We start from the raw sequence: 27,222 nt of genomic DNA on the forward strand, positions 1-27,222 counted from the left end.
GTCGGGTTAATTCCATTGGAGCGGCGATATACGAGCCGTAGTGAAATGTGAACAATAGAAAAATATTTCCAAAATGTTTTAAAATCTAAAATGTTTTGCTATTTTGCAACTGAAAACATTGCAATTTTAAGACCGGCCTCTAAGCCCAGCTTAAAAAAAATGCTCTATCGCATTAATGAAAAGATATTTCAGCTCATAATAGAGGATTTGTTTGATAAGTGTTTTAAATTAAGTCAAATTTTGACCTTCGAGACTGTATAAAAACACGTTAGATTTTGCTGATAGCATTTTGTTGTAAAATTAGGTTAGGTTGGAATTTGGAATGCGTTAATGATTTTTTTTGTCTATGCGGTCATTAGTATAAATTGGTTTTATCATTACGCCTTTTCTTGTAGAATATTGATTTTGATAAATGTTTCAATTCTCGATTTTACTTACAATTGTAATGGTTACATGGTTTAACTTTCATTAGTGAATTACATTGTCTTAAAAAAGAACATATTTTCCAACAACAAAGTATAATAAAGGAGAAAATTATATCCTTAAACTGAAAGCTCATTATTCTCTTTTGATTAGGAGCTGAGATGTTATATGGTACATGTTTAGAACAATCTTTCTTTCAAAATGTTTGCTTTGCCATTACATGTTCCAGAATTGGCGAGGGACCACTTTTCGAATCTAGCCCACTGAAAATTTTACTGATGGCTATATCTATATATTAATAGGCAAGCATGTTTCTTTAAAACCTTTTTTCTCAGCTCGTGTGCATCGCAGGGAAAATCTACGCATACTGTTGGAAAGATATTTTCCTGTAGATGTGCAGAATGCTTTTAAAAATTAAAATAGGCTAACAAATAAGAACAAAAAATGAATTTGAAAACTTCAAAAAATTAACATGGACCATATGGGTTGCCATGATGGTGACGAAATAACAACAAAATGTAAACAGAAAATCAAAACAAATGGAAGGAATTCCAATCACATGTTTTATTTACAGTGTGGGGAGAAAATAGAGAAGTCTGTACATTAATTATTTTTGGTCGAGTTTCGACCACAGGACGACCACTAGTTACTATATAATCAGCTGTTAGGAAAGAGTTGTCGTATTCTTGCCCAACGGATCTTTTGTGGTTCTCTACTGTTTAGGTTTAGGTTTATCACCGCTACTAGGTTAGACTTTTGACTAGAGTTACAGTTCCCTCGATAAGTCGATGGTTGGAGTCGCGCTGCAGTTTTGGCAGTGCATTGTTGCATTGTTCCTTCAGATTCGCCACATCGGTTTGACGTCACTGCCTCACTGGTGGAATGTTGTGAATGCTGAATGTTGAATGCACCGCCACATTCACATTCCCTGGCTCTTCCAGGGCAATCAACACTGTTAATGAACCTTTGTTTCCACTCCACTCGCTTTCAACAGTCTCACTTTCATCTAGTAGTTTGGAAACTATCCCTAGTGGAGGTAGTTAGTTTCTTGATTGGTTGTTAAGGTGTTGAAAGGTCCGTTTTCTTTTTGTGGGAATTTATTTTAGCGAATTTCCCATATAGGGAATAAGCTATTACCGTAGTACTCATGGTAAGACCTGGACGCGGGACCGATTTTTTTTTTCGTTTTGAGGTCCCTAGAGGCCAAAAACACCATCCGTTCAAATTCATATATATATATATATTTATATATTTATATATATATATATATATGTGTCCGTCAGCACGATAACTCGAGCAAAAATGATCCGATTTTGATGAAATTTGGTACAAACGTGTAAACGTACGTTTATTCGAACGAGTTCGCGATCCAGCATGATCGGACCATGGGAACGGGGGTTTATGGGGGGTTTTATGGGGTAAAAATAGGTTTTTCCTATTTTTGACCCAAAAAACATAAAATTTAGCAATTTCTTTCCAAACCATTTTGTAGAGCTTAAAAAAACAAATAATTTAGTATATTAAAGAGTTATTATGCGCCTAATGGCTATGGAGAAAATTCCAAAAAATTGTAAATTTAAATTTCCCATGTTATTCTTATGGAGAATAAGTAAACTGTTGTAGTTTGCTTGTTTGTGAACATATTTTGATCAAATTTGGAAAATGTTTTTATTTCTTACTAACTATTCACATTTTCCAAAAAAAAACCCAAACATTTTTACACCCCCTGATGCAGCAAACCTAAGTACTTGTTAAACTAATTCTATTTAAATCAAGAATAAATGTTTTTTAAGTAGACATTTCAGTGTAAATCCAATCAGTCAAATGGAAATTCGCTTAGTCTGCAGGTTTGCTGCGGCGGGAGTATTTTAATACGTTCTAGTTGGATTTGAAAAGCTATTACGAATTTGGAAGTGTTGTAAATGTTTTGGTGGTCGTTGAAACTCTGCGATTCTGGAGCATAGAGCACAGAAAAAGAGGGGTTCAAAAGCTGGAATGAATTAGATTAGAATTGAATTCACTCAAACTATGCTATAATTTTGTTTGATAATCGTACCAACTGAACGAACGGTATGTTATATGTTATACTAGCTGTAACCCGCGGGCTTTGCCCCGTTTAACTTCTCAATTTTCAAGATTATCTCGTTCGCATGGCTCAATCACGTCCTGGTTGAAGTTTGTTCGCTACGCTCACTCACCCTTAGGTTGGAGGTCGTTCGCTACGCTCACTCACCTTTAGGTTGGAGCTCGTTCGCTGTGCTCACTTGCCTTCAGGTTAGCTCGTTCGCTACGCTAACTCGCCTCCAGGTTGAAGTTCGTTCGCTACGCTCACTCACCTTTTGGTTGCAAATTAGCTGTTGTCATAAATGTAAAAGAAATAATAGTGCTGCACCCTGTTGGTAATCCTTGTAACTTTAATGCTATTGAACATCATAGAACAGAACCAACTTGTTTAATTGAAACAGCTGTTAAGATTCTTAAGATCTGTTAAGATTGTTAAGATTCAATAATTCCATTTCTCATAAGGTTAACATGGGAAACTCCAGAGCCACTGGGGCGGAGCCCGAAAGGATTTTTGAAATAAGAATGTACACCTATATGTTAATCGGGAATGTGAGCTATCATCATGCCAAATTTCAGCCCAATCTGTCCAGTATTCTTCGCTTTCACTTGTCACAAACATACATCCATCCATACATCCAAACTTTCTCATTTATAATATTAGTAGGATTAGTAGGATATGCAGCAATTATAGCTTTTAAGCTGTTTTCCTAAAGAAATCATGGTATAAAACACATCATATGACATCTTCAAACTAAAGACCAATGGCATTTTGGTATGATGCATGACAAAAATGACTAAAACACACAAATAACTATACACAAGCAATTTTTAACATGTAAGAAATAAAAAAAATTAAAAATCCTGACATATGGCTTAAAGATGAATGATTCATGCGTAGGCCTACGTGCAACGAAAAACCATACTGTAATTGTATCAATATTCTTATTTAGTACAAATAAATAAGTGTACACAACTCGGCATCATATTAGAGCTGTGAGATTTTTTGTATTGCTTTGACTGTCTAGATCAGCGTATTCTTTATACAGGGCCATTTAAATACCTTTAATGACAGCTGGGCTTACATTAAACCATTAAAACGCTACTGATTTTTATCAGGATCGAATCAAGAGATATTGTAATTTTTGGCGAGCTCTGACCACTCATCTACTCAAATATAAAAAAAAAACAGACTTTAACCTGTTGATTTAAAATCCACCGATCGAGGACATAATACAGTATTACACATTCGCGTGCCAAAGATCGCAGTCCGACGTCCAATAGACCGTTGTATGCGTCATGTGACGCCCTCGCCCTGGCCTGGAGATAACACCGATGACGTCACTCACAGCTGACTGTAAACAGCTGTTCTGGGAATCGTTAATGAGAGTTCACAGAGTTGTAAGTTGTACAGGGAAGACACTCTAGTCAGAGGAAATCTTTGTCGATTTCGTTGGGAATACGGAAAGTTTTATGATGGGGTTCTCCAGAATAACTCCACAAGGAGATTTAGTTTCTTCCTGAGTGACTGTTGTAGTTATTTGGTGTATTTGAAAATCTGGAATTTATTAACTGTTTTTTACTGACTTCATTTTTGGTTGTATGATTTCTTCATTTTAGAGCCGATATGCGAACACTTCACACAATTATTTACATGATAACCACTTCTACAGTAAAACTGATTTTGATTTTCTTGACGCTAAAATTTTCTAAAGGGTCTTAGTGAACTTTTATATTTTTTCCACTTCGAATTATGACATTATGTTTGGTTAAATTGTATATTTTGTAGGAAATAACTTTCGTATATGTTGAACAATATTTTTCAACACCCATCTTCTCTGAATTTTCAAATTCTAGATGAACAAATAATATGCATCCAGAGATCTAAAATTTACAATTTAATTAACGATAGTTTAAAGTATAACAAGTGTTGACTAGTTCGATTATCGAACTATCGATAGGTCGCTTGATTTATTTCTGTTAGACGCTTGGCTGATCAAAGTAGTATGTCAGTATGTCACTTGTCATATATTGTTGTCAAGTTGTGTACTGACATACATGTGAAAACTGCACTCTTGTAATACAAACATTTCAATATATATTTATAAAGTTCTCGTCTCTGAAATTCTCCTCTGAAAAAACAAGACCAATCAATCTCAATTATAAATTTTATAAAAACCTTGTGATTTATGACAAAAGTTTTGGAATATTTTAAAATGTTAGAATTTTTCCACAAAGTTTTTTTATTGTAAATATTTCTTAAGCATTATCTTTGCTAAACAGTAGATTGGTTCTTTATGCTACAAACGATATAGATAACGATAATATAGCACTATCACTGTATAAATACTTGAAGTTAAGGACTAACAAGCAACCTTCCTAAACGACTGTCGAAGCTTAATGGAATTTGAACAAAAAACCAAAAGTAAAGTTGATTAGTATGAGAGTTTTTTTACTGCAATGTTATAACGAACGATATATGATATTCACAGTTAAAACATCAGCACAAGTCTTTGAAATGAAATTAAATGAAACATTATTTATTTATACAGGCAAAAGTTAGGGACACATGGCCCTTTCTTACATTTAACCCGTTAAGTCTTTGAAATTATGCCAAAATGTGTGTACACTTTTTTAAGTTAACAGAAAAGGTTGTAAGTATATCGTTTCTCTAACATGCTTATCAACTTTTGAATGGGAATTCGACAAAACATGAGGGGGGGTTCAATGATGACTACCTATGAAACAAGTGCTTAACTTCAAACGCGACTTGGTCATCTGGTTTGTTCCATAAAACAATTAACAGGCAATAGTGTTATTTTTGTAAAATTATAATACCAAAGATTATCTAATTATCTAATATCGTCGTGAGGACGATATACTTATATATCAGGCGGGGAACGGCTGGTCAACGGTTGGAGCTTGATTCTTCTGTCCTGGTAACTCCTGGTTCAAATATCACCAATGACCAGTGGATCAGAAAAACAAAATATTTAGTTAGCCGATAACACCGTTGAGCCCAAACGAAACTGTAAGTCAACCTACCTTGGAAAAAAGTCTAAAAGTCTCTTGGACAAAGAAACCTTTTGTATATAGGAAAACGACCATAATGTTATGTTTACTCGCAGAATATACTCACACTAACATTGAGGTTAAACAGCAATACATATAGCTGTATCCTATTCTGTGTATTTAATAGTATCGAATCACCCCCACTGTACGTCTGGTGTATAAATACAGTACAGAGTGTCCACTGGTTATTTTTGTATGCTCTACCTTGACTCGGCCGCCATTGGCATTGCACTGATGATCTTTAACTGTCTCGTGTTGTCTTAGGTAAAAAAATCTTTGTATGGTTTTAATCAGAGAGAGTTGTCTAAGGTTTGACTTCACTGCGAAAATATCTCTTATCTGGATTAATGTAGGTGGGATCCTAACCATCGAGCCAACCATCGGGATTAAAACATGGCTAAAAAGTAAAAATCATTGGCGATTTGTTGGATTTGAACCCGGGACCCTCCATGCTGTAGCCACTTTACTAGTGTCCTCGTCTAAGATCAAAATTTGACATTTAAAATGTCTTGTTCCCGTTATAACAAAACCACTATCAAAATGTGTCGTTATTTAAATTATCAATTGAAATTAGCGTGGTTTGGCTCGAAAAGGAAAATTCCAATCTTGACCTGTTTCAGCATTTTGTGGCGATTCTGTACCGTAAACGTTATGTATTGAGATTTGTGTGACAGTTGACTCAATGAGGGGCGGGACGAGTGTGCTACAAGCCACCCAAAGTAATCTTTTAGCAGCATCTAACCACCCAGTGACTTTAGTGTGAAGTTTGGGTGTTTAATGTGTTATCTGGGTCTGTGACAAGACATCAGAACCATTTTATTGCTAAGATACACTAAATACTAGACATAACCAAAGGAAACCCCGTTAGAAATAAATATAGCTACTTCTATGGGTATATACCACATACATTTATAAATGCCATAGTGATCAAATATTCCCTCTATCCATGCTTAAATTTGTAATTATTTTTTACTCAATAGAATGAGGAAATGAATTATAGACCTATTGTGATTGTGCGGTATTTGTGGAAAGTTGAACGAAATAACTGAAAGCGTATGTCAAATTTTTTCCTATTTAAGCTTTGGTGTGATGATTGATTTATTTGAAACATTTGTGGATTTATTTTTATTTTTAAGAAGTCCAGAGATAATAAAATTAAAAATCAAAGTTGTCAGCGTATTATTTGTACGAATACTTCCCTTAAAATTCAAATTCAAGGGTAGTAAAATTTGAATTCAATTTATTGTCGGTATTTGCCAATTTCATATAATTTTGTTGACCAGTGTTATTAATAGTGTTTTTAATAAATTTAACACTTCTTCACTTCTCCTTATTACGTTTATCATAGCAGCGTTACGAAAGATAAAATTGTTTTCCTAATTTTTGACGACAATTGATGAAGAAAAAACCTATTTTTGTCCGAATGCAAAAATATTATGCAGCTTTTTGTCTAGAGATTGCAAAAGTTACTCAATGTTATCTGGCAAGGTTTTATTTAGACTTTTCATTCAGAATTTATCGCGAACTTTGCTTATCTACGGACATAATAAATTGTTCGTGAAATTGAAATAACAAAATTGGATAATTCAGAGATTAGCAATCTAATGGGATCATTTGTGACGTCACGTTCACGTTTTGTGCATAAACAATGTTGTGAATGAAAGTAATGTTTTGTAAATTTTTTACTGTAACATGTTTGCAATGAGCTATTGATTAAACAATGCACTTTTTTATTAGACAATAAATTTGAAGACGAGTAACAATTATTGCGTTGAATTACTATAACAGAAAGTAATTTTATGTTGTTTACGTAAAAGGAATTATGTCCATCTATGTTTTTCTCTCATAAAATCTTTGGTAAACTTTTGTGAATATTTATAAAAATCTGATTTAATTAGGTTGTAGTAAATTTTAAGGTACGGTTTGTTGAATTTAATCAATTTACTAGCGGTGCAAACCACTTCAATTCACTTAAATGTTTGGAACGACAGTAGTGGTAGACATTATTACTGTCAAAGTTCATGTGATAGTGACATAGATTGACCTTGACCTTAAACTCGACCTGGGTCAACAAATAAATGGGAAACTTTGACTCGAAAATGTCAAGTTCTCAAATTCTTGTAGGGAACTAAAAAATAGTAGGTGTCGCTTAAATGATTCATACCTCTAAAGCTAATGAATATATGTTTTTTTAGTATTATTTACTTCTTTTGCACTTCCATGGGAATTGAAAATTGCTGTACTAGAGCAAATTACTGAATTACAATTTATTGATTAATTTGAGGGTTCTAAGTTCGCGTCCAATGCTTGTCTTTTTTACTCACTTAAGTTCATGTATTTATGTCTTTTTTGTATTTCTATGGACAATTTTTGATAAGAAGATCGTCAAAATTGATATTTTTTGAGTTGTGTGGCTGTGTTAACTTAAATTTCAACGTTCACTCCAGTAGATATAATATGAGGGTTTTACCTCACTTTCGGCGTTTTTGGACTCAGGACTTTTGAAATTTGTTGGCGAAAAAACACCCCAAATAGGTAAAATATGATGGTTTTACCCCATTTTTGGCGTTTTAGAGGCTATATGGGGGCATTTTTTGGTGAAAAAATGTTATTAATACTGAAAAAAACAAGCCTGGAAAATGGCTCATTTTTTTGGCCACTTTTTTAAAGACCCGGCTCTCGGCACGCGAACTCGGGCGTGCTCCTAACCCATAGGCACACTTCTGATCCCCAGCGATGACAAACTAAAAGTCTTATGAAAAAATGTTTGAAACAAAAATTGAGTAACATCTAATCATCTATACTTTTCCCACTGACAGTTTTTCTCTGACCAAAAAATAAAAAAAATCCTCGCTTACTTACTTTTTCATGTTTACTTAGAGTAACCTTTTTATATTTTCCTTAATTAATAATTACACACTAGCACAAATTAAATTATATTTATATTGTATTAAACAGTAGTTCATGTAGAATTTTAATATATAAATTTCATGCTATAAATATTTTTATTAGAAGCTAGACCAATGTGTAAGTGATAGGACTAGGAGGCGCATCACTTTGAACATCATCACGCCCCCGACACTGCCGTGCTGGCAACACCTGGAGTTTGAAACCATTGTCATTGTTGAAATTATATTATAACATATTCACATACAAAAGAAACTGGTAAATGGTTTAAAATTGTTTAACTTTTTATGCTGTATTATTATGTTGAAACCCATGTACTAGGCTGGAATTTTAGCCGTTTTGTTTTATATCAAGCCTTTTTGAGATATAAGAACTTTTAAACAATAAAGGAGACCTATATTTACTAATGCTGATATTATATTACAATGCATTGGCATACAAATGAAAACAGTTTGATTTATTTGTACTCATATAAAAAAATATAAAATTTTGAGTTATTGGAACCTCTGGTGATTAAATTACAAATTTAGAACATTTATAATGGACTTTTAAAATAATGGAATCAAGTATAGACTTATAACATTTTCATGATAACTGTTTGATTTATTTGTACTCATTTAAAATAATGTTAAAATACTATTTGATTTTTATGTTGTATTATTGTTTTTTTATCAAAAGTTGAAACCAATGTAGTGTGCCTAAATCTTTATTTACTGTTTTGCCGTATCTCAAGCAGTTTTTTTTTTTAAATAAGTATTTTAAAACGATAAAGTCACACCAGTAATGCATGGAGTTTGTAACCATTTCCAACACTGATATTATGTTATAATACATTGTCATACAAATGGAACCATTTAATTTATTTACCAAATGGTACTCATATAAATTTTAGATTTTTAAATTTGTATCCTGTATTATTGTTTTTTTACCAAAAATTGAATTCAATGTAATGTGCCTAAATGTTTATTTACTGTTTTGCCGTATCTCAATCCAATAGATAGAATAGGGCAAAGAGGTGTTTTTTTTATGTTTTACCTATGAGAATAACATGGGGAGATGTTAAGCCACTTTTTAAAAATCATGCTCATTCTCTATATATTTCTATACAAATAATGTCCAACTCCAAAAATATTTCCAATCCCCATTAATCTCTGTATCATGTGAGTTTTGTACCATTTGGTTTGAAATATTTATAAATATAATGTGTTGCTGGAATCCCTTTAAATGGCAAGAAACACGTAGTCTTGAGACCTCTGGTGGATTTTTCCTTGTCTGAACTAAATATTTGTAAAAAATTGAAAAAAATATGTTTTTTACTCAACTATTTTAGGATCTTGAAACATGTATTACCGAGGAATCAGGCAAATATTTCGTGCCGAAATTATATTTAACCTTATGTGAGGACTAGGAATTGCTATTTAAAATTAGTCTTGCTCCACAGTATTGTTGTAGGCTTGCTTCTCGTCCCAAGTGATGAATTGTGTACAGTTTATGTGTGGTGCAAAGACTGGGTTCTCTTTTTAGTTGTGACCAGCTCATTCCTAAGATTAGTAAGGCATGCTAGATGGTATTCAGTTTCTCTCTGAATGTAAGCAAAATATAATATTCAGTTTAGGACTTAAAGTTAATGTCGGATGCGATGCCTCTTTGATTGAAAGTTTGGGTTGTGATGAGCTCAACCCCTATCACTAGTATCAGCATAGATCCATTGAACTATTATGTGTTATTGTACTTTGTGCTGATTAATATGTGTTTGGCACAACACACAATCCCACATCTTGCTAATTGTAGTTGGTAGTTTAGGTGGCCAAAGTAGAAGTAGGGAGCATTGACTTTCTACAATCATGATGAGATATCCAGCCAGAGCCTCAGACTACAATAAAAAAATAGATGAAAATGCAAACTCTAAAGGCCCCGACCGTGTTTTATACTTCTAGGCTGGAACAACCTTTACTTGGAATATTGTATATAAATTGTTTGTATATATAAGACTCTTGTAGTGAATGTACTCTTTGATGAAAATACAAAATAAAGATGAAAACTACTTTATGCAAAGAAGAGAAAGTAATTGTGAAGGGTAGCTACAAACAATTGCATTTTAGTGAGCAATGAAAGTTGCTATAATTATTGGGATTGTTTTGGGTAAGTTTATAGATATGCATTGTGTTTACAGGAATTAATCATAGTGGGGATGCCATTTACATCGAGACATATCGATTTAGTTAAAGTGATAAAACGAAGACCATGATAGTGGTGGATAAAGATTTTATTTGTTGAGCAATCGAGATGAGAAGGAGTTTCTTGTTAAACAATAACCTGGAAAACCAATACAACATAATGCACTGTCATCCCTCATTGGTATTGTAACTTACAAGCTCTGTTGTTCTTTACTCATTTTCAAAAACATATAAATTACAAAATAAGCCATTTTGTTGTTTATTTTACTGTTATGTATTGTAAGTGTATATATTGAAATAAATGGTTAAATAAATGTAAGTTGAAAAATGAGCCTTATTTTGTCACTAGTTTATTTACATTGATTTGAATCATATTTTTGAACTAACAGATGATTAAATTATTAATTGCATAACATTTGAAACAGAGAGATACAACATTTACATTATTAACTGGAAACTATAGATCTATATTATTGTATGAACATAATTTCTGTATTTCATTTATGTAAAAGCAATGAGACCATGCTAAATTACAGAATTCAATAACAAAGGAAGTTGATATTGTGCTATATACCTGAGGGTGTAAATATAGAGGTGGGTATTTTCATAGAGACCTAATGATGAATCAGAATGTGAAAGTTCTATGGTAAAAATATCAAGTAAGCAAGAGTGATCATCAGAGGTAACATGGTCATCGGGGAATTCATAGAGAGGGGTCAGTCAGGTTGAACTAGTAAATTGCAATGATTCATCCAATATAGAAACAATAGATACAAATAACCAGAACTAATCACTGAATATTGTAGTTAGTCTTCCTATCCTACTGTTAAAATATTAAACTCATTTTTTTTAATATGAGTTGGTGAGTTCATGCCCGGTAACATGAATGTAATAATGGTTCTAAATGTATTTATCTTATTTTATGGTAGATTTCACTGTGTGTGTTTACTCTATGGTAAAATTCTTTGAGATCATTTAATATTTAACACACTTAGATTAGTGAATAAATCATCAAAGTGTGATATAAATATGCTGGGTGAAACGTATTAAAACTTGCTTCCAGTTTATCTATTAAAGGATTGTCAAACGTCTCGGTTTTGCTAACTATGATCTGGTGTCCTGAAAAGGGCTCTTAAGATCATAAGATGATAATACATAAAGTTTGGACTATTGACTGTAATGTGAATGTATGCATTCTTTGTCATACAAATTTACACTATAGTATTTTTACAAGTTTTGACTGTGAATGTGATGTGAATTTGTGTGTATTTCATCACATAAATTTCACACTATTTTCACTCATTTCACACCACTATTATGATGTGTTGTGCCTGCATGAGTGTGTTGAGCCATGGATATCATAGACCACCAAGCTACAAGGACGTATGCTAGAACTGATCCAACCTCTGCCAAACCCTGAATACGAGCCTGAAGGTACAAAACTTCAGACCAAGGATCAATTGTAAATAGACAAACCTGCATGATAGGATATAGAACACTGAAAAATGTAAATGTTAGAAACTTTAGTCTTTTACTTATTTACCCTTACCTTCCACTGTTTTGGAGGAAACTGCCTTACAACCAACATGATGAAGATTGCATTAATACTCATGCAATTGGTCATTATAAAATTGATCAAACATAAATCTGTATTTGCCATTATTCATAGACCTTTCCTTGTCTATTATGAAAAAGTCATCCAACACTGGTGGTAAAGACTTTTATATTGATGAAATGGAAAGTCATTATTAATATGATTGTTAAATATAAGGTTTAAAATTTATATAGCCTTGTTTGGATAATATTAGAAAATGTATGTTATCGCGTAAATGTTTGTGTACTTTCTAAGTAAAAGCATTTAATATTTTTATGTTGACCCATTGAGAGAAATTGTATACTATTTGTACTGTACCATAAAAGGTCTATTCATGCATATCAGTCCAGTAAAAGTTCTGTTACAATCCAGTCATAGGTCAGTCTCAATTGCATCCATAGTTTCTCAGTCAACCTGTCAGTCATTTGGTTACAGTCTGTTTTCTAACTCTTCATTAACCGATGTTATATAACATTTTTTATTTGAAACACAATATTCTATAACATTTTCATTGGCCAGTTTTTGTTGATTGTTATGAACAGTACTTGATATACAAACACATACGTTGTCATCAGTCAGGCGTCCAAACAATTAAAAAATATCGTTGAGAAGAAATCGGTTGTTGTATTTAACAACATAAAGGTCGATTCACAAACGGTATGTAATAGTTTAATCACATCACAGTGTATACAGCAACTGACTGTGAATTTGATTAGTTGTGTGAAATGTGTGAAAATAGTGTGAAATTTTGAAATTGCTTCCAGTTTATACGTTGTCATCAAGCAGGCGTTTGAAAAATCCAAAAATATCGTCGAGAAGAAACCAGCTGTTGTATTTGACGACACAAAAGGTCGATTCACACACTACAAGTCACAGTTCAATCACATCAGCCATGACACAGTGTATACAACAACTGACTGTGACTGTGATGTGAATTTGATTAGTTGTGCGAAATGTGTGAAAATAGTGTGACATTTTTGAAATTGCTTCCAGTTTATATGTTGTCATTAAGCAAGCGTTTAAAAATCCAACAATATCGTTGAGAAGAAACCAGCTGTACTTCGTCACACAAATTTTACACAAATTTCACACATATTTCACACATTTCACACAACTATCAAGTTGATAGTTGTGTGAAATGTGTGAAATATGTGTGAAATTTGTGTAAAATTTGTGTGACGAAGTACAGTTGGTTTCTTCTCAACGATATTGTTGGATTTTTAAACGCTTGCTTAATGACAACATATAAACTGGAAGCAATTTCAAAAATGTCACACTATTTTCACACATTTCGCACAACTAATCAAATTCACATCACAGTCACAGTCAGTTGTTGTATACACTGTGTCATGGCTGATGTGATTGAACTGTGACTTGTAGTGTGTGAATCGACCTTTTGTGTCGTCAAATACAACAGCTGGTTTCTTCTCGACGATATTTTTGGATTTTTCAAACGCCTGCTTGATGACAACGTATAAACTGGAAGCAATTTCAAAATTTCACACTATTTTCACACATTTCACACAACTAATCAAATTCACAGTCAGTTGCTGTATACACTGTGATGTGATTAAACTATTACATACCGTTTGTGAATCGACCTTTATGTTGTTAAATACAACAACCGATTTCTTCTCAACGATATTTTTTAATTGTTTGGACGCCTGACTGATGACAACGTATGTGTTTGTATATCAAGTACTGTTCATAACAATCAACAAAAACTGGCCAATGAAAATGTTATAGAATATTGTGTTTCAAATAAAAAATGTTATATAACATCGGTTAATGAAGAGTTAGAAAACAGACTGTAACCAAATGACTGACAGGTTGACTGAGAAACTATGGATGCAATTGAGACTGACCTATGACTGGATTGTAACAGAACTTTTACTGGACTGATATGCATGAATAGACCTTTTATGGTACAGTACAAATAGTATACAATTTCTCTCAATGGGTCAACATAAAAATATTAAATGCTTTTACTTAGAAAGTACACAAACATTTACGCGATAACATACATTTTCTAATATTATCCAAACAAGGCTATATAAATTTTAAACCTTATATTTAACAATCATATTAATAATGACTTTCCATTTCATCAATATAAAAGTCTTTACCACCAGTGTTGGATGACTTTTTCATAATAGACAAGGAAAGGTCTATGAATAATGGCAAATACAGATTTATGTTTGATCAATTTTATAATGACCAATTGCATGAGTATTAATGCAATCTTCATCATGTTGGTTGTAAGGCAGTTTCCTCCAAAACAGTGGAAGGTAAGGGTAAATAAGTAAAAGACTAAAGTTTCTAACATTTACATTTTTCAGTGTTCTATATCCTATCATGCAGGTTTGTCTATTTACAATTGATCCTTGGTCTGAAGTTTTGTACCTTCAGGCTCGTATTCAGGGTTTGGCAGAGGTTGGATCAGTTCTAGCATACGTCCTTGTAGCTTGGTGGTCTATGATATCCATGGCTCAACACACTCATGCAGGCACAACACATCATAATAGTGGTGTGAAATGAGTGAAAATAGTGTGAAATTTATGTGATGAAATACACACAAATTCACATCACATTCACAGTCAAAACTTGTAAAAATACTATAGTGTAAATTTGTATGACAAAGAATGCATACATTCACATTACAGTCAATAGTCCAAACTTTATGTATTATCATCTTATGATCTTAAGAGCCCTTTTCAGGACACCAGATCATAGTTAGCAAAACCGAGACGTTTGACAATCCTTTAATAGATAAACTGGAAGCAAGTTTTAATACGTTTCACCCAGCATATTTATATCACACTTTGATGATTTATTCACTAATCTAAGTGTGTTAAATATTAAATGATCTCAAAGAATTTTACCATAGAGTAAACACACACAGTGAAATCTACCATAAAATAAGATAAATACATTTAGAACCATTATTACATTCATGTTACCGGGCATGAACTCACCAACTCATATTAAAAAAAATGAGTTTAATATTTTAACAGTAGGATAGGAAGACTAACTACAATATTCAGTGATTAGTTCTGGTTATTTGTATCTATTGTTTCTATATTGGATGAATCATTGCAATTTACTAGTTCAACCTGACTGACCCCTCTCTATGAATTCCCCGATGACCATGTTACCTCTGATGATCACTCTTGCTTACTTGATATTTTTACCATAGAACTTTCACATTCTGATTCATCATTAGGTCTCTATGAAAATACCCACCTCTATATTTACACCCTCAGGTATATAGCACAATATCAACTTCCTTTGTTATTGAATTCTGTAATTTAGCATGGTCTCATTGCTTTTACATAAATGAAATACAGAAATTATGTTCATACAATAATATAGATCTATAGTTTCCAGTTAATAATGTAAATGTTGTATCTCTCTGTTTCAAATGTTATGCAATTAATAATTTAATCATCTGTTAGTTCAAAAATATGATTCAAATCAATGTAAATAAACTAGTGACAAAATAAGGCTCATTTTTCAACTTACATTTATTTAACCATTTATTTCAATATATACACTTACAATACATAACAGTAAAATAAACAACAAAATGGCTTATTTTGTAATTTATATGTTTTTGAAAATGAGTAAAGAACAACAGAGCTTGTAAGTTACAATACCAATGAGGGATGACAGTGCATTATGTTGTATTGGTTTTCCAGGTTATTGTTTAACAAGAAACTCCTTCTCATCTCGATTGCTCAACAAATAAAATCTTTATCCACCACTATCATGGTCTTCGTTTTATCACTTTAACTAAATCGATATGTCTCGATGTAAATGGCATCCCCACTATGATTAATTCCTGTAAACACAATGCATATCTATAAACTTACCCAAAACAATCCCAATAATTATAGCAACTTTCATTGCTCACTAAAATGCAATTGTTTGTAGCTACCCTTCACAATTACTTTCTCTTCTTTGCATAAAGTAGTTTTCATCTTTATTTTGTATTTTCATCAAAGAGTACATTCACTACAAGAGTCTTATATATACAAACAATTTATATACAATATTCCAAGTAAAGGTTGTTCCAGCCTAGAAGTATAAAACACGGTCGGGGCCTTTAGAGTTTGCATTTTCATCTATTTTTTTATTGTAGTCTGAGGCTCTGGCTGGATATCTCATCATGATTGTAGAAAGTCAATGCTCCCTACTTCTACTTTGGCCACCTAAACTACCAACTACAATTAGCAAGATGTGGGATTGTGTGTTGTGCCAAACACATATTAATCAGCACAAAGTACAATAACACATAATAGTTCAATGGATCTATGCTGATACTAGTGATAGGGGTTGAGCTCATCACAACCCAAACTTTCAATCAAAGAGGCATCGCATCCGACATTAACTTTAAGTCCTAAACTGAATATTATATTTTGCTTACATTCAGAGAGAAACTGAATACCATCTAGCATGCCTTACTAATCTTAGGAATGAGCTGGTCACAACTAAAAAGAGAACCCAGTCTTTGCACCACACATAAACTGTACACAATTCATCACTTGGGACGAGAAGCAAGCCTACAACAATACTGTGGAGCAAGACTAATTTTAAATAGCAATTCCTAGTCCTCACATAAGGTTAAATATAATTTCGGCACGAAATATTTGCCTGATTCCTCGGTAATACATGTTTCAAGATCCTAAAATAGTTGAGTAAAAAACATATTTTTTTCAATTTTTTACAAATATTTAGTTCAGACAAGGAAAAATCCACCAGAGGTCTCAAGACTACGTGTTTCTTGCCATTTAAAGGGATTCCAGCAACACATTATATTTATAAATATTTCAAACCAAATGGTACAAAACTCACATGATACAGAGATTAATGGGGATTGGAAATATTTTTGGAGTTGGACATTATTTGTATAGAAATATATAGAGAATGAGCATGATTTTTAAAAAGTGGCTTAACATCTCCCCATGTTATTCTCATAGGTAAAACATAAAAAAAACACCTCTTTGCCCTATTCTATCTATTGGATTGAGATACGGCAAAACAGTAAATAAACATTTAGGCACATTACATTGAATTCAATTTTTGGTAAAAAAACAATAATACAGGATACAAATTTAAAAATCTAAAATTTATATGAGTACCATTTGGTAAATAAATTAAATGGTTCCATTTGTATGACAATGTATTATAACATAATATCAGTGTTGGAAATGGTTACAAACTCCATGCATTACTGGTGTGACTTTATCGTTTTAAAATACTTATTTAAAAAAAAAAACTGCTTGAGATACGGCAAAACAGTAAATAAAGATTTAGGCACACTACATTGGTTTCAACTTTTGATAAAAAAACAATAATACAACATAAAAATCAAATAGTATTTTAACATTATTTTAAATGAGTACAAATAAATCAAACAGTTATCATGAAAATGTTATAAGTCTATACTTGATTCCATTATTTTAAAAGTCCATTATAAATGTTCTAAATTTGTAATTTAATCACCAGAGGTTCCAATAACTCAAAATTTTATATTTTTTTATATGAGTACAAATAAATCAAACTGTTTTCATTTGTATGCCAATGCATTGTAATATAATATCAGCATTAGTAAATATAGGTCTCCTTTATTGTTTAAAAGTTCTTATATCTCAAAAAGGCTTGATATAAAACAAAACGGCTAAAATTCCAGCCTAGTACATGGGTTTCAACATAATAATACAGCATAAAAAGTTAAACAATTTTAAACCATTTACCAGTTTCTTTTGTATGTGAATATGTTATAATATAATTTCAACAATGACAATGGTTTCAAACTCCAGGTGTTGCCAGCACGGCAGTGTCGGGGGCGTGATGATGTTCAAAGTGATGCGCCTCCTAGTCCTATCACTTACACATTGGTCTAGCTTCTAATAAAAATATTTATAGCATGAAATTTATATATTAAAATTCTACATGAACTACTGTTTAATACAATATAAATATAATTTAATTTGTGCTAGTGTGTAATTATTAATTAAGGAAAATATAAAAAGGTTACTCTAAGTAAACATGAAAAAGTAAGTAAGCGAGGATTTTTTTTATTTTTTGGTCAGAGAAAAACTGTCAGTGGGAAAAGTATAGATGATTAGATGTTACTCAATTTTTGTTTCAAACATTTTTTCATAAGACTTTTAGTTTGTCATCGCTGGGGATCAGAAGTGTGCCTATGGGTTAGGAGCACGCCCGAGTTCGCGTGCCGAGAGCCGGGTCTTTAAAAAAGTGGCCAAAAAAATGAGCCATTTTCCAGGCTTGTTTTTTCAGTATTAATAACATTTTTTCACCAAAAAATGCCCCCATATAGCCTCTAAAACGCCAAAAATGGGGTAAAACCATCATATTTTACCTATTTGGGGTGTTTTTTCGCCAACAAATTTCAAAAGTCCTGAGTCCAAAAACGCCGAAAGTGAGGTAAAACCCTCATATTATATCTACTCACTCCCAGTGTTCCCGCTTGATCACTAGAGCGTAAAGTGGCTCTTTTCGACACGAGCTCAAGTTTAACTTGAAAAATGAGCGAGTGTTGAAAAACAACACTTGTTGCTCTTGTGAACTATATTTCTCGTCATGCTGCACTATTATTTAACGAACAAAACGTAAATACTTTTCATGTAAAGATGAGCTCCCAAAAATGACTTCATCTTATTTTCAATTTTGACATTGTGAAAACAGAGCTGTTAGTTAGGTAAATTGCAATATGTCGAATTATTGATATATAGTTTTCTTAAAATTTTTAAAGCTTAAATGGACGGTTTCCCCTGTCATCCTTTTAATTTCAACGTAGACAAATTTGAATCCAGTCGGCAACAGTACAACTATGAACTACATACAATTAATTGAAAACAATCGATAAAAACGATTGCTTGCAATCGAAGTTAAAAAGTGAGCAAAATGTACTTCTGACGTCATTGCCTGATTTTGACTCCTTTGGGGAAAAAGAGATGGTTGTTCAAGAAAATGAGACGATTTAGACCTGCAACATTATTACAGCAGTTTTTGCTACAGTATAACGAAAAAACTATACAGAAAGTAAATAAAATACGTCTAATAACACTGTTGGAACACATATTCACTCTTATGTTAACTCACAAGAGGTTAATGCATATGAAAGATAAGTGGTCGATTTCCATTAGACTCCAATCATCAGACCCAATAGGCGAATCGCAAGAACCTCGATGGCAAAACTGCAGGAATTGTCTTCGACTTCTACGCTCACCCTCAACCTTGATGGCGTTACGCACCATTTCACTACGTCACTGGATCGCGTAGAGGGTTACCGTACTGATAACACCGCTTATCACAGTGGAGGGGGTGCCGCCGCCAGTCACAACATTCACAACTCAGTACAGTCTGTGTCGTCGACGACGGCGTTTCTTCCACTTCCATCTCTACCGTCAACCCGCAGTACCATGACCGCCATACACTCGCCGCTCGTCTCCGCCCCTGGGGCCTGTGATGAGTTCTACATCTGGGTACACGCCTCGCTCGCCAAGGTAGAGAGGATGGTGTTGTGTCGGTGATGTGTTTGTGAGTGTTTGGGTAGAAGGGAGGTTTAGTGTCCTTGTTCAAAATCGCGAAGTTTTAGCACTCCTTTCCGGACCAATTTCCGATCATGAAAAATAATAAATCAAAGTGATTTGATTAGTTTTTATACATAGTTGTCATTTAAAGGTTTGTATAATTTAGGTTTGAACTGATTTTCCATCAACCTTGTTTGTATTAAACTATTTCAAAATTCTACTAGCTTTTGAAACAACCATAAAAGTTCGATATTTTAAGATACGAGTTTGAATTGTTTTTCATTCTAAGGAATTTCAAAATGTTAAAAAATTCACGATTATTTCACATTTCACCGTCCTTTGTTTACATCTGATGTATCCATCTCAACTCGATCAATTTCTATCTTTCAATGTATTGTTGTATTCGAATTTCCTAAGTTAGATTAAACACGTGTTTCTTGTCTGTTTACGTTTGAGTGCGAGGTGTCGGCGGAATGTTTTTGTTATTATTTTGGGGTTAGTTAAACAATTTGTGCTTTACTTTTTGGTTGTAATCATCAAGAACAATATATAGGTCTAGTTCCTAAAGTGTTCAAAGTTTTTGAATTAACAAGAAATAAAAATAAAAACATCCAATAGCAACTTAAAGAAACCGGGCGTAAACATATAAAAACTATCTCAGCAAAATAGTAAGGATGAATAGTCTAAACAAATGTTTGACATTCAATTGATTTGTAAAATATTCTTGGACGAAGAAGTGTTAAAAAAGTGAAAGATCCTAATGCTTCTTTAAAGTAAAGGTATTTTAATTAAGTTACATGACGAAAGATAGTGGAAAAGTGTCCTTGATTTTTCATAATTATCTTTAAATCCTGTTTAATTCAGCGGTATTACTAAGTTTGTTTAGCACCGCAATGATGTAATTGTACTTCTATAGCGTTGAGTCAAGATGAATAGGAAGTAACTTAAACGATCTAGTAAAAACGCACGATCTTAAAATTGCCAATCCTATATCTTAAAATAAAAATTGTTAAGCAATATTCACACAATTTCTGAATAAATTGATAACAATTTTGAAACCATGTAATTATTTTAGATTTACAACCGATGGTATCGAAAATAGTTTTGCTCTTTATTCTAAAATTGATACAATTACTGATTTAAAATAATCATTGATCACGCTGTACAGAAAAGGATGTATCCTTATAATATTATATCAAAATTGGTGACGTCAAATTTCATTCAAGGTTCTTACTCTATGACTTACATACTTACTCTAATCGATTGGCAATCTATTATTTTCGCGATGTAAAATATAGTTAATTACTTTGTTTGATCAGCCAACCAATTTATTATTTAAAGTCTTTATTGGGTTCTTCATCTTTGATTGATACGGTTTTTACAGTAATGATTTAATTTGCAAATACAGATAGTAGAGTAATCAATCTATGCAGCTTTGTTAATAGGCCATATTATTTAAGACGGAATTTTAAAAGTATAAAAGCATAACATTTTTTCTTCGCGGTGTTCAAGAGGTTATTTTGATTTACGTTCTGTATTTGGTACTGTAAAGTCAAAAATAAGAGTTGTGTCGGTAAATTTGCACATTTTAAGAAGCCTACACTCTTAATTTATATTTCTTAATGCAAGTGAGAGGAACCATTTGTAGACTGTTATTAGAACTCTCACCCAATTGTAAATTCTGGTGTTTAATTGTGTTTGATATCAATTCGGAATTCACCGATGTTTACTTAATCGGCTTCACTAACTTTTCGAATTTTCGGCCCCTTAACCCTTTAGTTATACCTCAGAGTAATAAAACAAAAATACAACAAAATACAACAAAAAATTTTGTTTTATTACTCTGAGGTTATACGAATGTGGAAATGCAAAATAGTCCATACACATATTATTTGATGTAGTTCATATCATTTCAAATTTGTTGAAATAGCACAAACATAAATAGTTAACATCAAAACCAACGTGAAACTTTCATATACTTAAAATGCATATACCGTATCAGAGTATGCCTTTGATTTTCGATTTTGAAAATTGTTGACCTAATCTAACAGCGAATATATCGTTTTCACCTAAAACGTAGACAATCCTTTATTCTACGAAACTGACTTAGTGCAACGGATCCGTTAAAACTCCCGAATACAGTTTTCGTAATCTATGCTCTGGTTTGACTTGGAGTTCTAGATTTTTCTATCAAGATTCCTTCAAGTCTACAACTGCTTTGGGTACTTGTCTTTTTTTCGGAGTTAAAACCTCGTTTAAAGGTCTGACATCTTGTTCAACCAACGGGAATCCCTGTAGAGTTACGTAGCTCAAGAGTTTACACGTGCTTATCACCTTATGAATATATGAAAATTATGTGATAAGAGGTGACAGCGGCCTCGTGGTAATGCATTTCATTTACGACAATACGCTTGAATTTTTCTAACTTTGGGGTGTCAGCGTACCTGTAAAACACAGTCTAAATAGCATAAATCAATTATTAATTTAACTGTAGATACTGCAATGTCATATTCGTCTACGTTTGAATTTCTCTGACTTTTTGCTGCCAGTAAACTAGATGAATAGTATAGCCAACGCCAACACATAAATCGTTATTAGTTTTAACTTATTCCGTGGTGAAGGTGCGACAGGCAATTATCACCTGTTTAGGTGTCAAAGTCAGCCGACAATCATGTGTTGTCCACTAGGTCATCAGCTGTTAACGTCTTCAGTTGTTACTGATTTCTTATATTAGTAGCATCAGCTGTTACAGACTTCAGGTTCATCAGCTGTTACCATATACATATAATAACAATACTTATCCATGGCTGGTATCAGATGTTATTACATCAGCTGTTTGTCAACAATTGGACTGGATTGGAAGTGTGTTTCTGCATGTGCACAAGTACGTTGTGATAAAAGATAGCTTGCTTAGCAAATACCTTGATTAACTGTGACGTTATAATCAGCAGTTCGATGTAGAGTGTTTACGTTTATAAAGTGTCAAGATCTGATGTAAATGTACCAAAACAAAATCCTTGATTGACGTTTTAACTGATAACCTGACATGTTTTTATGAATTTTCAAGAGTTGGACATCCAGTCCCAGGCAAACGCTGGGACAGTCAGACCCACTCCGATCCCCCCTTATAGTCTGTGGGATGGAATCTGTCTTCTGACCCACTTGGGGACTGACCAATGATTCAAGGCCCGGGCTAATCCTAGATAGACTGAGGGCCGGAAGACAGGTTCCACCATACAGTCTATAGTGCTGGGACTAACTGTCAATCCTCGGAGCAACAAAAGCAAATCTCCAGTACCTGCGGGACTGAATGTCCGCCTTCCATTGTACCAGTGATTCTGCTCGAAATGAGTTATTGAGGGAGCGATGAATAACAAGCCAACTCGTGATCGATTACGTTGGCTTGTCTAGTTGGATGACATTTTTATCAAACAGTCTAAATATAGAAGCAATATCGGTGAAGTAGTCCAATATCGATATTTAGTGGCAGGTACCGTATATAGACTGAAACCATAACATCACTCGGCTAGCTTGTGTCAGGTGTTGTCAAGTATTTATTTTCTTTCACAAACTCGGAATGTAATATTGGAGTTACTTCAAGATATCCTATACGATTGCGTTTACTATATAATTTTGGGTATACGCCTCAATATGAACTTAAATATTGGAAAATCGCTAAATTTCTAACGCTATCCCTTCGGTGACAAAATGCGTCACACGTCGCAAAACTCTCGTAGCAATTAAATAGGTATTGATGTACCGGAGGTTATTGTTGATCCTGTTTAAAACCGATGTTGCGAATAGTATATGACGTAGTAGTGCTAAATCAGGTCAGAAGAATTTAAATCGATCCAAAAGGTGAATTTAAGCTCTGCGGTTATTTAATTTCGTATAATAATTTTAAGACTTGATTTTCGCCGAGTTATTATACTCCCCGTCATAAAATCTTAAGGTTTGCCGGTTCAATCTGGAAGGATTGACTGCAGTCACAGATGCCATTATTTGCCAGTAGTATATCAATTATGGTATGTATGATATAACCTGTCTCCAACCCCTTCGTCTATCTGGGGCTGGTCCGTGCTTTAGACCATTGGCCAATCCCTAGGCGTCCCCTGGTAGTTTACAGAGTATATCAATGCTATCTACCTTCAGGTCGACTTATGTTAGTAACAAAACACGGTTTTGTACCGTTCCCATAAAGCACGTTAAAATTCTAATGGTAGTGAAAGAAACAAATAAGTTCATTGAAGAAATATTGAATACTTTTTTCTGACAAACATTACAGAAATCTTTGCTTGTGATAACTTTTTTCGTATTATTTAGTTAGTATTTTAGTAATTTGGTTTTAACAAAATTAATTCCACCAGGAATCAAAAATACGATTGTATTGCATTTCTAATCACTTAAGCTAGACCCCAATATCACCTAGAACAATGGAAAGTACGGCATGATGAGTCAACTGCGTGGGTTTGCAGTGGGAGGGGAGGGGGGGGGTGTTAAACATGACACAGCTGAGAGCTGATAACAGTGATAACGAGGTATCGCTGACCCCGTGGACAACAGCTGATTGTGGGGCAAAGGTGATAATAGCGGTTGGTTCACACCAGCTACCAGCTGATAGATACCGGCTGACACCGCCGCGGGCCTGCATAGCTAATGTTGTATTAGCGTTGATTCGCAGTACATGATTAAAATTTGAAGGTATTTTCCTCTCGGTGTATAGGAGTGAGTGCCGTTCTATTCTTTCAATTTAACTTATTTTTGTTAATTTATCTTCCAAAATATAATTAAGAGGCTTTAAGAAATTTGAAAGGGATTTCATTACAAAAACATAAAAAAACTAATCTTTTAGTAACATAAATTTTTTATCAATCGATTCCTTTAAGTTGTAGGTAATGAAAACCAAACCTTCGAGATTTTATCTGTAAACATACAATTTTAAAATTGAGAGTTGAATTTAATAGTGTTGATCTTTGAATCAAGAGATAATTTCTACTAGAGTTTTAATTTGACATTGGACAATGAATTGTTTAATTATTTGTTTATTGATCACCCACACACACAATCACAGTCTGATCACGTGTGTATCACGCTGTGTACAGTACTTGGACCGACCCAGCACAGTTCGAACTGAAGCCTTCAGTCTACATCAGTAGTCAATCGGTCGTCGTCGCGACGTCGCGACCCGCGCTTTCTGAGGCTTCTCCCGCGTTATTTCTGTCCCATCAGCTGACTCACAGCGGCTCAGCCGGCTTATCTCATCTGATTAGTTCACTTATCAGATTTCATCGATCAGCTGATCGGACACTTGGTTTCTTACACCTGAATAAAAATGTGGGATTTGGAAATTATTTTTTGTGAAAAATTGTAATTCAATATAAATATTTTTTTTCGCTATTAATATGAAATTAATGGTGAAAGGAAAATACGGGTGCGCTATTCCTGTCTTAGGCTGGCGTCACTCAGATTGCAAACACCATTTTACCATTTAGAAAAATTATAAAAACAATAACAATCAAATCAAAACAAATATATACTTATGGCAATACAATCAGGTGATTTTTGTTTACACTGGGTGACGTCAGCATATGACGGGAAAATAGCACACCTATGTATTTTTCTTCCACCATGATCATGATTAATTCTTTAATTTACTGGTCGTATTTCTTGAAAAAAAAACATTCATATATTAACACGGAAAAATACAAAGTATTTTAATGAGTATGTAAAACAACACTCCAGTTGCTGCACAAAACAGAACTCGAGTACCATTTTTTTAACATGATAAATATTTAATAATATATATTTTGTTAAGAAACCAAATAAGTACCTGTAATAAATGATTATCATTAAATCTTAGTGGTTTCTTCCGAGAAAAATTCAAATTTGAATTCATTATATTTTTGAAATGGTTTTTATCAACAACTAGGTCAATTGTAGAACTAAACTTGGAACAACTCGGGACACAAACACTAATATGTCGCCGTTCAGCGGTAGACAGTAAGCAGAACTTTAAATCTAGTTGAAGTCGGGTCGATAATGCAAATGTAACCTAGAGAACAAAGTCAAGTACGGGACAGTTGGATTGGGCCCAGTAGGCTGTTGGTAGTGTCCCGTGTGCTATCTAGGGTGCAATAGTTCATTCAGGACTGTTGTCACTGTTACTTTCCGTTAGCGCCAACGAGATAACAGTGGTTGGCGGTTACTGACATTATCCTCAGTAGTCTCTTGGTAGTGGGCCCGTGACCGTGTGCGATCTTGTGGTTAGTTTGAGTTCATTCATGACCGCGTTGTCACTGTTACTGCCAAATATAGTGATTGGAGCAGTTGCATCTGTGAGTCGCTCCGTGGTGTCACGGTTGGTTCGTATAGTGATTGGCTCAGTTATTTCGTAGAATCGGTGAACACTTCAGTGGCTTTGTCAGTTCCGCATTTTTTAACGTCAGTTTTGTGTCAATGTGCATTATTGACTATCTTCTAAGTGCGCTCGGAAGCAGCGGTTTATTAGTAAAGTAGCAGTTCCAGTAACCGGTTTCAATATGTGTTATGTTTTAAATAGGGGTTTTTAATATACATTATCTACAAGTCGTGCGTGCGCGTCTAAAGTGGTGCTGTGCAATCTTTGTTATATACCAGTTTTATAAAGTGTCTGTAACTGGTTTCAGTACCTGTTACTTTTCTGTAGTGATGCGTTATCAATACACCTCAAAGCCGGTGGTATCAGTGTCACGGTGCACCAGTTGTGCACTGCAACCATTGCTGTAACTGGTAACAAGTTCCGATATCGGTGGTAGTGCAACAGCAGTATCAGTTCCAGCGTGACGCAAGCATCACCTCGTTCCAGTAACGTAACGTCCCAGTACCTGTTACACGATGGATCAACTAGATGTGGACTATTACCTTGCTCTCCGTGTTGAGGTAAGACTTCGATCCCCGTAGTCATGCTACACATCCAACATGCAACTTCTATGCATGCTAGTCAAACGTTCCGTAATAGAGGTTCTGTCGAAACACCACATTCAAAAATACAAGTTTTATCACTAACAAAAACATCTTTAAACATGTCGCGTAAAGATTAGTTCCAAGAACGTTATGAAAACTTGGCAAAACACGTTGTTTTACCAAACGTCTTGGGCGTTGATTATCGTCGCTTAATCATACTATATGATAGTCAGCCGCGATAGACGTCTGGCGAAGAGTCAACCTGTGACGTCAGATGGCATTGGCCTCTGCCGTGACGGATTTATCACACATTGCACACTTGGTGTGTGTGTGTGTGTGTGTGTGTGTCTGTGTGAGTGTGACGTGCGACAGACAGACAGACACACAGACAAACGTAGGTACGATCTGTGTTTTGTGTACACACGTTGATTAATTGAAGATGTGTTTGATGCGATTTTTTTGTTGATGACGCAGAGCAAAACGTTGT

At 33.8% G+C, this 27,222-nt stretch overlaps 1 protein-coding gene across 3 annotated transcripts in view; it reads left to right on the forward strand.

Moving 5' to 3' along the window:
* The window catches only part of LOC128993915 (calcium-binding mitochondrial carrier protein SCaMC-2-A-like), a 62,829-nt gene that overhangs the window by 18,365 nt on the left and 17,242 nt on the right, over nucleotides 1-27,222 (forward strand). Inside the window, exon 1 of one of the 3 annotated variants that reach the window (XM_054418021.1) lies at nucleotides 19,622-19,766. The exons of 1 other annotated variant lie outside the window; for it this stretch is intronic. In XM_054418021.1, the coding sequence (XP_054273996.1) occupies nucleotides 19,683-19,766 (84 nt within the window). In that variant the 5' untranslated portion in view covers nucleotides 19,622-19,682. Of the gene's footprint in view, nucleotides 1-19,621; nucleotides 19,767-26,541; nucleotides 26,712-27,222 lie in introns of those variants that run through there. One more of the 3 variants, XM_054418023.1, reaches the window with a different exon arrangement.

Source organism: Macrosteles quadrilineatus, unplaced genomic scaffold, assembly GCF_028750875.1.
Source record: "Macrosteles quadrilineatus isolate MER2022 unplaced genomic scaffold, UCM_ALF_1.0 Scaffold_5__1_contigs__length_97177068, whole genome shotgun sequence".
In the NCBI taxonomy this organism is placed as follows: domain Eukaryota; kingdom Metazoa; phylum Arthropoda; class Insecta; order Hemiptera; family Cicadellidae; genus Macrosteles; species Macrosteles quadrilineatus.